Source organism: Alosa pseudoharengus, unplaced genomic scaffold, assembly GCF_046254945.1.
Source record: "Alosa pseudoharengus isolate Yale_2024_CS ecotype anadromous, Long Island Sound unplaced genomic scaffold, YU_APseudo_1.1 YU_APseudo_1.1_scf_4, whole genome shotgun sequence".
Lineage (NCBI taxonomy): Eukaryota > Metazoa > Chordata > Actinopteri > Clupeiformes > Clupeidae > Alosa > Alosa pseudoharengus.
The window spans coordinates 41,832,753-41,847,403 of record NW_027468774.1 but is presented as its reverse complement, the minus strand read 5'-3'; the positions used below and the strand labels follow the sequence as shown (position 1 = coordinate 41,847,403).

Below are 14,651 nucleotides of genomic sequence, written 5' to 3'. Positions count from 1 at the left end.
CAAAATTACTTTCAAACACACCGATTTCTATTTTAACATCAATAGCATCCTCATTCAACCCTCCACAAAAGTACATAATTTCGGTGTCATTTTAGACCCCTCACTCAGTCTAAACCCCACATACACTGACTCACTCACCTCCACTGACCTCGACTATTTCCAGACATAGGTAACATTGTACATCGCCACTCAATCCACCAAGATGCATACTGGTCCATGCTTTCATCATGCTCCCATCTTAGCTCTGATAGTATATTTTTACTACCATATTTCTCTTGAGACTTAATCAGGACGATGCAGGTCAGAATCCAGGCTTTATTCTTTTCAATGAGGGGCCTAGTGCCCCTCAAGGGAGAAAAGTACATGTTTGTGTCACCCCATCATGGGTTTCACCAGATTCTCAATATTCTCTTCTTTCTCTGACTAACAGAGACCATATTTAAAGTTACACACAAAGAAGGAGTGACCTCTAGGTCCAACCCAGTTTGAATATGCAATAGAAAGGGAGGATGAGGATTAGGCCTTCATCAGGTCTGGTCAGCTTCTATTATCTTTTAATTAAAACTACCCCCTTTCCTGGGAAGTCCTTCAGAGGCTTGGACACATGCTGTTCTACAAACATTCACACCTGGTGATGGGCAAAAGGCATAAACAATGGATACACTGCATACAGACCAAAGACACACACACAGGGTACACATGGGTACACAATCACAAATGACCATAAGAACTATACAGTCTTCAAGTCATAAAGACTTGAATCATTAAACCATTCACATAAAATATGAATACAAAATATTCCCTTCAGCTCCCTCTGCATTAGTAATACAGAAAAATCTATAGTGTCATTGCTATTGTTAACACCATTGTGCCGCTATTATTGTCATTTTATAACACCAAATGTAACAAACCCTTTTGTTTGGAAGCCCAGCTGAGTGTAACCTAAACTGGCAGAGAATGCACAGTAGATTCAGGTGTGGTGTTTTCTCTGGCCTTAACTTTGTCATTTGGTCCACATATCAAAAATACACACTGAGGGCTATGTTCAGGTAGTGATTAGAGTTCCAAAAATGCTCTCTCTCTCTCTCTCTCTCTCTTTTTCTCATTCTCCCTCTTTCTCTCTCTGTGGCTGTTTTGTTCTACCCTTACACGATGGAATTTGCTTCGCTCTGTGCTTGTGAAAGTCATCTGCTCTCTGTCCCTCCTGCCAAGAAATGCATGTAGAGCACTCTGTAGGGAACCTGGTCATACAATATCGTATTTGACATAGCCTATATTATTACACGTGTGAGCAGTTGCATGATTTTGTTTGGAGTTTTGTTTAGTTTTATCACATATTTCATCTTACTATTTCCATTATACACTACTAATTTATTTCCATAAACAACACACACACACACACTCACAAAGACCATACATTTTCATCAGCAAAACAGCACTAACTTGTTATCTGGTGCGATACATTTCGTTGTTGCATGATATTGTCATCCTTTTCATATGGCCATCAATTCCAATTTTCCATCCCCCCATGTGTTCCCCCCATACCATCCTTGTAGGTTACCCAGTTGGCTTTATAGATACAGGGCAGTCGTGGCCTACTGGTTAGCACCTCGGAGGGTTGCCGGTTCGAACCCCGACCAGTAGCACGGCTGAAGTGCCCTTGAGCAAGGCACCTAACCCCTCACTGCTCCCCGAGCGCCGCTGTTGATGCAGGCAGCTCACTGCGCCAGGATTAGTGTGTGCTTCACCTCACTGTGCTGTGTGTGTTTCACTAATTCACGGATTGGGAAAAATGCAGAGACCAAATTTCCCTCACAGGATCAAAAGAGTATATATACTTATACTTATACTATTGATCAGTCCATAGGCCTATCCAAAAGAATCACTGACAGCATTTTAACTATTTCAGATTTGTTTACTGAGTCAGCTGAGACATGTGATTTCCAAAAATGTGAGTGAATTAAAGTGGTATACTCATGTGATACACATCACTTCCTTAACAACCTCTGACATTTACCACTTCTTATTAGACTTATGACTCCAAATATGCTTTAAGCCTTCTGTGCAGAAGTGAAAGTTATGTCTATTTTCTATCACTCCTGGGAACTGAACTTAACCACTGGGCCAATTTCTCCTTTGGGAGAAAAGGATTATCTTAAGGATTATCTTATCTTATCAAACCTGTGCCATGGGGGAAATCCACATTCTTCAAATTTATTCCTCTCCTTTTCTGCTTTCCAGAAATGAGAGCAATGGTTGAGAATACAGAGAGCAGAGAGAAATGGCAGCTCTTGTGAGCCTGGAGTCTTCCTGTGCCTTTCTTCAGGATTTTCAACATTGTTGGCTTCAGCATTCAGCATTGGCTTCAGATGTGGCTTGAGATGCGTGGGGAGCGGGAACCAGCTACCAGATGATAAACATTCTACCGTCTCTTCCGGACAACAGCCTAATACCCAGTGATGCAGCAGCTTACTCATCCTCTCGCCCACTCCTCCTCCCTACACAGTTGTCAGGTTTTCACGCAAAGCGTGAGCAGGCCATCCAATATGTGACTATCTATTATCGAGAATCTCTGCGCATCAGACATGTTCATTAACATTGATAAAGAACTGGTGGTGAAGGGTTCTGGTTCATTAGCATAATGCTTGCACAATGAAACCTTAGAACTGGAGAGGTTATATAATGTCCATTAGGAGACCAAGACAACCAGTTTGGAAACTGTTTGTTTTGTGAAAGGGAGATTTTGACCTGGTTGCCCAGACACAAGAATCAATGGTTGGATCTCTCTTTCTCTGGCAAGCTTGAGGTGACAGCGAGTACATCCAACAGTTTAGATCACATTCTTTTCATCATGCTGTGAGACCCTTGCTTTGTGTGATGATCAAGTGTGACTGTGCGTGTGTGTATATATATGTGTGTGTGTGTGTGTGTGTCTGTGTGTGTGTGTGTGTGTGTTTTTGTGTGTGGAGGGGGGTGGAGGGTTACCATTTTTTTATTATTATTATTATGCCTGGGACTGCAAATTCAACAAATATGTGCTTTGAAGGCTATTAGATTTCACACAAACACACAAATCACACTCTAATTCAGATTTATTTGACCACGTGAGTTAGTACCCACAAGTAATTTGTTTACAGCCGATGGTGTCACTCTAGCTTTATAGACAATATATCAACATTGTATAACACAATATATAGACAAAATACAATCACGCTGGTACCAACATGTTGCAAGCAACTGATAATGCCTACTTGCAAAGATATGTTTGCGGTTACTTTGTTCTGCTTTCTGGTACGCCCCCTTTCCAACATGTCACATCCTCCTTGTTCAGTTCGATTGTCATAGCAACGTTCTACACTTAATGACCTCAGGTTTGTCAAAGGGTCATGATTTTTGGTGGATTTCTACAAATCATTGCTGTACACCCAAGAGAGATTATTCATAGTTACAGAGATGTTGACGTCATAACCCATACTGGCAGACAATTTCTTGAAATCAAGAACCTTGTTGTGTGATTAAAAGTGTGACTGTGTGTGTGTGTGTGTGTGTGTTTTAAATCATGCCTGTGATGGACTATGTTGAATGAGGGATTATTCACACAAACACACATCTAACACACTTTCAGCTGCACAGGATTTTTAGGACCTCCCTCCTTTTCTCTGTCACTCACAAACACACACACACACAACGCTATGTCTTGCTGGGCTTGTTAAGTAAAATTAAACATCTTGTTAAGTTAAATATCTGATTGCCTCACAATTTTTTTTTTAAATCTGGAAGGGTTGTAGCTTAGGCCCTAGCCTTAAGAGGACAGCAAAATGTGCTGCATTCTTAGAATGTAATGTAGCATGTAAAAGCAGTAATCCAGAACGTATTCCCACTGTCCAACTGAAATAACAATAGCAAAACCAAGTTCATCTTCAGTTCTCAGACAGCGTCCTGGCCTTTTCACTTGCCAAAAGGCACCTGCTTAAGAAACTGCGAAAACACTTCTTCAAACCTTCTCTTGATAATAGTAACACATTCTTTGTTTCAGTGCAATGCTCAGGTGTTTTGATTTTTTTTTTGGAACAGTGCATTGTGAGCCGCAGACAACGTGTGGGTGTAGGCCTACTGTGGGCCTGACCTGCGTGTGGGCGAGTGAACAAAAATAGATGATGCAAAAAATAAACGTTATAAAGGTTTTTGGTCGCATAATTTAATCCCTATTTCAAATGACCTACACAAGGTTTGGTTAACTAAAATTACACCAGCTGTATTGAACCTGCCTCTGTGCCATTGCTTGATTTCAGTCAGGGGTTGTTTCTCCGTCTCTGGTAAAGATAATTTAACGTCAATTCACGTAGATAAAGAGTGTCAGCGTAAGAGCCCTTTCTTCCAGAGAAAGCTGTGGGTGCATCAGCACGTGTCCATTCTCTATTTTATCTAGCCCTGGATGTAACTCAATACAGAACTGAAATAGACTGAGAGACCACAGCAACAGACAGTGGACTACCTACGTGGACTATTCATTGTAAATTTTCACCGTGCGCCTCGTTTGTCATTATTTTTCGTTGAGTGGAGCTTTGTCACGTCTTGTAAATGTATGTGGGAATTTATTTTCGGGTCTTTTTAAGTTTGCTGCCCTTATGGGTTGTTGGTAAGTAACTGAACTTTTGCCTACATCAGCTCATTCGAGCATCATTGTTCAAATGACCACAACACTATTACTTTAATACTACTATTACTACTACTAGGCTACTACATTTTGGTTTGGTTTGTGCTCACATGTTGAACATTTAGAATCTAATAATGTCTAAACTTGCTTTGAAAGATTTACGCCGAGTCATAAAACTTAAATCGTGTAAAGGACTATAAACTAATGCAGCATAAATTGTAATAGCCAAGTTGATTAAGACCAACCCTACCCCCACATCAAGGAGAGAATAAACTGTCTACGTTAAAATATTAGGGTTGGAGAGTTTAAACTTAAAAACTTAACCACAGGAGGGCGGAATAATGCTCCCCTGTGTTTGTTCCTGACCACGATAACGTGAAACGCCATTTCGACACCAACAAATAGTTTTCTGTATTGTGTTTAGATGCGAATCAGTGTCCTGAAGGCGCGATAACACTCAATCCTGAGAGACTGACTGTGAAATATGGGGATTCTGTGGAGGTGAACTGTAGCTCCTTAGTACCGCACGATGGGATGGGCTGGGAGTCCGCGGTTGGGAAGACGGGCATTCGGGAGGACGTCCAGCTGGTCACCTGGACTGTGGAAGCGTTAACAGACTGGGATGTGACAGCCCTATGCTTCATCAATCGTTTGGAAGAGTATGGAGGACAGTGTATGACAGACCTTACTGTCATTGTATACAGTAAGTAGGCTATCACATTGAAAACCTTGATTATTTTCAGCTATCCACACACACACACACTCACACAGTGAGTACATTTGCAATCATATTTTTCAGCTGGTGTTAACTAATAATGATAGCCTAACTTTCACTCCTTACAGAGGATATAGAACATGCACCTGTACTCTCCTCTAATCACACTGGACCAATGATTGAGGGAACGACATATCATTTCAAGTGTGCCATATACAACGTTGCGCCTGTCCGATACCTCACTGTGACATGGTACAGGGGGAATTTACCTATAGGTCGTCGTGCCCTAGCTAACAGCAGCGATGAGGCCAGCCCAGTAAATATGACAGATACCTTGTGGATCACCCCAACCAGACATGACGATGGAGCCCAGTTTCGGTGCGAGGCAGAGCTCAATCTGGGAGAAGGGGGACCCCAACCGCCACCCCCTAAAATGACATCTCAGGATGTCAACATCACTGTACACTGTGAGTCTGAAGCATGTGTTGCTTAAATCACGGCAAGAGAAAATTCTAATCTGAGGGAGTGTGATTGCAATACGTTTGTGATTTCAAATGAAACAGAAGCACTCTCAACTTTTTTCCCTCTCTTCATTTGTCAAATGATAACCTCATGCAACTTATTCTTCATCATTCATAAATGCACAGCCATAGATTCGTTTTTGAATCACATGCATTATACCTTAGCCTATAGGATTAACCAAGTATCTTAGGCTAATGGTTAAACTTCATAATGATACTCCGGAGTCAATGTACTCTCAAATGGCACCTTACTTCTGATACAATAACACATGAAATATGTTTTTGGTCTCCTCAGATGGTCCAGTAACAAACAACTGTCCAGATAGCATTCAAGTATCAGAGGGGGAAGAATTGGCAAAATGTTGTTCCTATGAAGGAAATCCACATCCTACCGTTACATGGCAACGAAATGGGCTACCCATAGACCCCAGCCGTCCACTCAGCAGAGAGGACGTTGGTGTCTATACTGTCACTGTTACAGGGCTGACGCGGTTTGAAAAAACTATACTTGTCCATGTGATGTGTAAGTGTACTAACTGTCACACTATCACACAAGGTCTCAGTTATGTCTAATGTATGTGAAATGCATGCTAAAGATTTCACTTCTTTATGTTCACATCTATTTATTTATTATTTATTTATTTTGCATCCAACTACACATCTTAATATACCTGTCGAGCGTACGTTTTCTTCCTTGAACTGTCTCACACTTTGTTTTTAGATGGCCCAGTATTCGACTGTCCGAACAGTTACACCGTAGAGGAGTATAAGTCTCATAACCTGTCGTGTGAGGTGGAAGGTTACCCTACACCTGACATGCTGTGGTTTAAAGATGGTGAAGAAGTGGCTTTGCCAGAAAAACTCTCCAGGGGTTATGGGGGGCAGTATTTCATCCTGGCAAACAGCAGCTATGGAAATGCCTCTCACTTGCTTGAGATCAAAGTTCTCTGTGAGTAGTTTTTTTTTTTTTTTTTTTTTTGGGGGGGGGGGGGTGTAAACTTTTAGTTACATGGGATAGTAGAAACAGGAAACTTGTGGGAAAGAGATAATGTGATGCTATCAGGATATCATTTTTATTATCATTATCCTTTTTTAATTGTTAGCCTGTTAGCCCAGCTCTGTCAACAATGTTGTCACCATGTCTAATGGTCATGGGTGTTTTTTTTTTGTTTTTTGTTTTTTTTTGTGTGTGTGGGGGGGGGGGGGGGTAAACATTTAGTTACATGGGATACAGGAAACTTTTGGGAAAGAGATAAGGTGGTGCTATCAGGATATAATTATTGGTTGGACTTAAACCTATGAGCACATGGTCAATATGGTAGTGGATGCTGCTTGTGCAATAGGTCTACACTTCATCTTAAATGCTTTACATCCATATATTTTAAATGACCATGTTTTCTCATATAAACTGCATGTTTAGCTTGTTTAGGGCTATAATATAAGTGTGTGCATCTTGATCTTACATCCTCAGATCCTCCTTCACGTATTACTGAACTTGAGGACAGCGAGGTAGACTTGGTGGGGTCTGAAGTGGTGCTGAAATGTTCCTCTTACGGAGACCCTCGGCCACAGTATAGGTGGAGCTACCACCGGGTCAAAAATGTGAGGGTGAACAATGAGGATGGGGTGTCCCTTTTGCACATACATGGAGCCACCGGAGAAAACATAGGAACATATACATGTTTTGCCTTCAACAATCTTGGAGAGGAGAGCAAATCGGTCAGAGTCACTGTGAAAGGTAGGCTACAGAATGACATTCTCAGAGGTGAGCCTATGTATGGCCTTATACTATGCACTGGCATTTCTCAGTTTGTGTCCTGACTGTCCTGAAAACCGTTAGTTTGGCATATAGCGTCATTTCATTTAGGCTGTTATTAATTTACCGTTGACCGTGTAGGTTACTGGCCAGAGAATTAATGTTGTGTTATGGGCAATGTAGCATATTATAGACGTGGGGGAGGTCTGATAGGCATTAGGGCTACATTTAACCGGGAGCCAAAGGAAAGGAAGAGAGATTGGGCAGTGCTTTTCCTGAACCAAGGGAAACGCGCCTCTTTCCCCCCACAATGAACTTAGGGAAAAGCCAGAGAAGTCAGTCGACGACAGCCATATGAAAACCTACCAGTTAAACGTGAATCAAAATGAAACTATCATGGATAGAATTTGTAACTTTTGTTGTTTGGAGTCTTTACGGAGCGACATTGAGTAAGTGTTTGAAGCATTTCAGTTTCTCTCTTGTCCACGTTTTGTTTAAATGGGAGGAATTTTAGTTTAGCCAACTTCCTGCTGCTGATGTGTGCTGCTAGAAGCCTACGTTTAAACTGGGCACAAAAACTAGGCTGGTGTAAAGTAGCCTACGTTTTGGCATCTTATAGCCTATCGTGAACCGAATGGAATAGTCTTTAGCTGCGAGCTTGCGTGATGATGCTTTACCGAACAAAAAGTGTTACATTATCGCGTCCTTCTCACTCGAAATCAGTTGCCCTTGTCGGAGCTGAATGTTGGCCACACTCATACGAAAAGCTGTAAATATTATGCCACTTGCTCTGGAACGGATTTGGTAGTCTAGTCTACAGATGTGGCTCATACACCATTAACCATTAACCGCTCCGGCCATAGGGCGAGCTGATCTCTATTTTAGTGCCACGAGTGATAGTCACACTGTGTTGGTCATCTGAATACGCCCTTCCACCAAGAACAGCAAACTTTTTGTCTCGGTATAAATGGCTACTTCTTTATCGTTAGCCTTTGACTTCTCAAACAACTAGAGGTGTTGCCCTCAGACGTCTCTGTCAACGACTGTATGTTGTCTCCATGTCTAATGGTCAGTCAGTTTGTCGGGTGTTCAATTCGATCTGGCACACAGCTTTCCGTGAAAGAATGAGAGGAAGTTGACAACATAGCGGGCCTGCCATGCCAGTCATTCATTATATCCTGTTGTATCCCATTAGTGTCAGGCTGCTCATTCAGGAACTATCACAAATTATACTTGAATTGATTGTTAAATTGTACTAATATAGCAGCTATTGTCTCCCTTTTTTTACTTATGCAGGTGTACAGGCTTCATGCCCAATAGAGTTTTCCATTGATGGCAAACAACTAAATGAAACAGTGGTGGAATATAGCAAGAATGTTTCAGTCAAATGTAAAGTGTCTACCAAAGCACAAGCAACGCTTCAGTGGTTAGTTTCACACAAACACATCACCACAGGAGACACTTGGACAGAGAGAGCCCTAACAGACTGGGATGTGAAGCCAAACTGCACAGCAACTTTTGAGGGCCGCGACCCCTGCCACCAACTCTTCAATGTTACTCTTTTTAGTAAGTTATCATTAGTTCAACCAGTTATTCAATTAATTGTCGTATGTGTTTCCTTCCGTCATAGGCAGAGCAATTTTAAAAATATTGTTTTTTTTATTATCATTGATTGGGGTTTAAACAGAAAACATTGTAGGCTGTACAAATCCAAGCATAGTCTGTAGCAATGCAGTTTGTATTGAACATTGAATACAGTAGGAAGTTTTGGCTAAAACTGCCAAGACGTCTAGATAATAGCCAACAGACTGCTTGTTATATAGTTTGTACATACTTTTGTGATCTTGTGGTTTAGCAATTTTTAATTTCTTGTTTGGTTTCTTATCCGGAAGGAATATGCACACGTTACGCTGTTTACATACTGTGCAATATAAGTCTATTATTTGCTTGTTTTTCAATCTACCCCTTTGACAAGTCCAACTGGATAAAGTCTAGTTGTGCAGAGAAGAGTATATCTCTCGACAGTATGTACCTGCAGCTTGTCATAAAGGAAAAAGGGGAAAAAGAAACTCAACGATTGCTAAGGTGTTTTGTCTATTTTTATTTCACAGAATTTCCAGAGGTGTTATCCATCCGTTATCAGAACCACTCTCAACCAGTAATTGTTGATGGCAACAATTATACACTTGTGTGTGAGATTCTAAACATTGCTCCAGTCAAGAACCTTGTTGTGAACTGGTACAAGGAAATAAAATCGAATGAAAAAAATAGCTCATCAATGGTTTATGAAGAACAGTTCTCGGAAAACACCAACAAGCGACCTCAAAATGTTTCCTCTACAATCCTCATCAATGCCAACAAATCCGAAAACGGGGTGCAATACTGGTGTGAGGCCACACTGAGGCTGGGACCACATGGACCCCAGGAAGTGAAATCACCAGCCCTCACCGTCCACGTGCACTGTAAGTGATGTTTTGATCAGGGAAACTAATTAAAGGTACAGTTTGTGATTCTAGGCTTGTTAAAGGTTTTTGAGATCTGGGCTCAAACAGCCAATCAAATTACACCTATACTGTGCCTAATAATATCTTATAATAAACCTATAAGATAAACCCAGAGGAAGTTGTCAACCTGATCATTAAAAGAACAGCCTGGGTGGCTTCAATCTCCAAACTAAACAAAGCTTCTTCTATTAGGAGGTTTACCACTTCCTGGTTAACTTGCCCAGGTCTGCCACTTAACCATTACCATGGAATACACCCCAAATGCCAAGAGTTTGACACTGACAGGGTTGATTCAGAGAACCTGTGCAATGGAGTTGAAAGGAAATATCCATCAATACATTGCTACATAGTATAACAGGATTTACCCCATTTATACTTGATCATAAATATACATAGATTTTGTTTGCAGTCAAAGATCAAATTATCGTGATTTTTGGTGGATTTCTACAAAACATTGCAACACCCAAGAGAGATTATTCATTACATTGCATTTTGGCTGACGCATTTTTAACCAAAGCAACTAACAACATGGTTAACAGTTTAAGCTTTTTGAAACAATTTCCTCAACAATTCTAGGACAGGATTAAAAAAGAGGGCTTGTACAATAAGAATAAGTGCATCAGTGAGTGCTGTTTATTAAACAACCGAGAGTCAGCTCTAGTCAGGTGGTAAGTGCTAGGATCAGCAAGACTAGTTGTAAGTAGTGCTATGAGAGTAGATGTTCTCTGAAGAGCTGGGTCTTCAGGTGTTTTTTGAAGATGGAGAGGGATGTCCCTGCTATTCAGAGCTATAGAATATCTAATTGTACAATCTCTGCATGACGTGGGTTTAATACCCCTAATCAATTATCACTCAGATATTAGTACGATTAAACTTAATCATGAAGGTTCAGCTGATCCGGAACCACACACATACAAGATAAACACTCATGGTCATACACTGATCCTATGGATGTGTATACTCATGGACACATTACAGTCACGTTCTGATTAAAGCGGCGGTACTAAAATAGTATTACAGTTCAGTACTGCATCAGAGTATTATAGATGTTTTTTACAAAGCACTTATACTTATTCATTTGGCTGACACTTATAACCAATGCTACTTACAGAAGTAATTTATTACAAGGGCCAGTCTCCCCACACCAAACCCAAGGCTCTTTCCCATGAGACATGAGCGAGTGGGGAGGGAGAGGGAAGCTGTTGATAAGAGGAGCTGGGCAGGTGGGAGGATGCTCTTAGATAAGGTCTGTTTGCTCACCGAGATGCTTGGGGAAAGGTGGGGATGGATTGTGTATGGGAGCCCACACTGTGTTCCAACAAAGTACATTTATTCATTTAGCAGACACTGTTGTGCAAAGCAACTTACATGTCAATTATTATAAGGGCTAGTCTCCCCAGAGCAGCTTGGGGTTAAGTGACTTGCTACTGAATGCTAGCCTAGCTCATTAGCCACTTTTTTATCAGCATGTGTGTTGAGCACATTGAACCCATGATATTGGTGTTGGTAGCACTTTGCTGTAATTGACGTAGCATTGACTTTCTGCTACCCTTTCCCATGTCTCTTCCTACACCCTTTAGATGCACCAAGTATCATGCAGCCAAATGTCAGTGTTGTGCCTGTGTTCAACGACTACAAGGAGGTATTGGTTTGTGAAGCAGATGGAAACCCCAAGCCAGAAATCACTTGGATCTTCAATAATCAATCCAGCAAAGGACGCGATCTCACCATCAGCATCGAAATGGTGGGGTCGATCATCTGCAATGCAAGCAACAAGTATGGCATCGCTTTGAAAACCATCAAGTTGGTGCCCAAAGGTAAACAAAATCTCCAACAATGCTTAAATGCTGCTTTAGATGCAATGGCTGCTTAAGTGTGTCACTAATGCTTTCTCTTTCATTATTATTCAGTACGTTGGTCTGTAGCCTGTGCTCTTGCTTTGTGTGCTTTTTGCATGTAGCCATTGCATGCTTCATTCCCATGTGTCCTTGTCCTTTGTCCAAGAAAAATGGTCCACAAAACTCTGATCTGGGACTTTTTTGTAACCACCAGAGTAGCAGTACTCCCACTCATTGCCATTGTTTCAGGGTAGATAGTCATGAGAATGTCAGTTAGTAGGTACTTTTTTCAAATCCCTAGAGATATTCATGATTAACATTATCTTAACAGTATCTGAGGTTGAAGACTATTATGTGAGCCAATGGACTCTGTTTGGGCACACCCTGCACATACAGAACTGTTTTCACCATGAATTCTTAAGCAACAGTTTTCCATTAAGGTTCTCCTCCAAAACAAAACACAAAAGTGATACAGCTTATTAGCATGCAGCATACTCTAATAAGAGTTGCTTAACATGGCTTTTAATCCAGTTGAGGAGGTGTGTGTCAAGGGATCTTTGAGACTAAAAGGACATCAGGGAGTCCCTAAAATCTCCCTCGGCATATGGTGGACTGAACAGCAATGCTTGAAAACCTTTTGTGCCTCGCTTTGCTCCCTTTAGAAGAGGCAAACTGCCTTGTTGATGCATTGATGCACAGCTGTTCTAAACTGGAATTAATTGTTCTTACTTTTGGATGATAACGTCATGATGGACGCCGTTTCCATGGAGAGTGATTGACAGCTTTTTGTTTTTGTTTCTCTTGCAACAGAGGACTACTTGCCCCTGATTGCAGGCTTCGTGGCTGTCGTGGTGGTGATCATCTCCGTGATCTTTGTGTTCATCTACTCCATCTACTACACAAACACCAAGATGGGCCACTACAGCCTGAAGGACGCCAAGCCCAACACGCAAAAGGGCGACGTAGCGCAGAACGGCCTTGACAGCAGCCTTCCCATGAAAAAGCTCTCCCAACAGAACATCTATGTCATGGGCATGACTCCGTGACTTTGATGCACCATCTGAGGACAAGCCTGACTTTAACAAAGCAGGCTCGAGATAGATTTGAGGCTCTGGAACAGCCCATGAGACACTTACATGAACGGAGAGGGTTATGGGTCCTGAGCCTGGTTCACAGGAACACACACTTCAAAAGTCTTCATCCAAATCTGCTCAAACCTTGGCAGATCTGTTTAGCTTGGCAGCACAACAGAGAATGACATTGTTAGAGAATAGCAATGTCATGATCCCCCCCCCCCCCCATGTGATATCTGTTTTGCCCTGGGAAGCCAAAGGACCCCTTGTGGTGAATGATTATTTTACACAGTACAGCCCATGCTGTAACCTAAAGCTTATACAGCTTACCTACTAAGTGTAGCCTACCAAGAGAATATTGCACATTCCAGCATGTTCTTTCCTCCGAGTCAGGTATGTAGCTTGGGTTCCTACTGCATATGCAGGAGGTGCTGTGTTCTGAGGTCATCACTACTACATTGTCATCAACATGCTGGACTGGATGTATGGCACTGTTTTGTTTTTGTTTGTTCATTTGTTTGTTTTTAATGGTGCTTTTGTAGATTTCTCTTTCTATGATTGTCACTGGAGACATGCCTGGCCCTGTGCTATCTCCTGCATGTTATGGGCCATATTAACTTATAATTGTATGTCAGTATCTACATATATGAATGTAAATATGAAGAGTTCAGATGCAAAAACCCTCTAAATGCCACCTCCATCACACTGAGATCATGGTGGTGAGTGAATGCTCTCCACACATAGTCTACGTTGATCAAATAATTTTGTTTCAAAACCCGCTAAATACCACTCTTTACCTGGTCTGAAGTATCGAAAAATCTATAGGAGCCTAATGAAGAAATGCTCATTTAAAAGAAAAATGGTCAGACAAATTTAGAGGGTTTTGCATCTCTGTCATTACTGTTTGGGAATTTAAACAAGATGCAAAGCAGAAGGCATGGGAAAATGCAGAGCTCCTGACTTAGATACAGCTGGGTTTGTTTTAGAGAGACGTACTGTAGCACAATATCCACCGCTGAGTGGAAATTATGAGTCGTTAAAATTAAAATGTAACTTATCACATGGGCAAATACCCATAATGGGATATTTGTAGGAATGCCTATGGTATTTGCTATGAGGGCCTATATGTGCCTATATGGAGGATGTCCTCGGCTTTGCAGAAATGAAATTGACTGCCTGCATTAGCATATATACCTGCCTTGATTCTGGAGCCCGTTGTACACTGGATGAGATCTGTGATATCACACTGTAGGCATATGGAGTCTGTTTTTACGAAGATGGAAAGCTAATTGAAGGATGTATTTTATTTATATAAAGTATTTCATAATATCTGTTTTATGACTGCTTCACTTAATCAGAATGTCACATTTGTTTTGAATTTAGTGCACAGTTACATACATTGTATTGCACATGTCCTTCCAGGTATGTGCAGGATAGGCCTATGGACATTGCTAGTTTTTAGAGAAGCAAAATAGAGACCACTGGAATACTATTTTTTTTTCAATGCGTTCAGCTGTCTTGATAATGATCTTACTCAATCTACATGGCTTTCTCAATCAAAAATCTGCTTATCAAAATTATGGTATC

At 41.2% G+C, this 14,651-nt stretch overlaps 1 protein-coding gene across 1 annotated transcript; it reads left to right on the top strand.

Moving 5' to 3' along the window:
- The first annotated feature begins 4,451 nt into the window (after nucleotides 1–4,451).
- On the top strand, nucleotides 4,452–14,393 carry LOC143102632 (hemicentin-1-like). The gene is made up of 10 exons (XM_076266368.1): nucleotides 4,452–4,639; nucleotides 5,082–5,360; nucleotides 5,501–5,839; nucleotides 6,189–6,416; nucleotides 6,615–6,842; nucleotides 7,365–7,631; nucleotides 8,946–9,215; nucleotides 9,761–10,111; nucleotides 11,734–11,970; nucleotides 12,802–14,393. The coding sequence occupies exons 1-10, from the start codon at nucleotides 4,582–4,584 to the stop codon at nucleotides 13,035–13,037; spliced, it is 2,493 nt and encodes an 830-aa protein (XP_076122483.1). The 5' UTR covers nucleotides 4,452–4,581; the 3' UTR covers nucleotides 13,038–14,393.
- The last annotated feature ends 258 nt before the right edge of the window (nucleotides 14,394–14,651 follow it).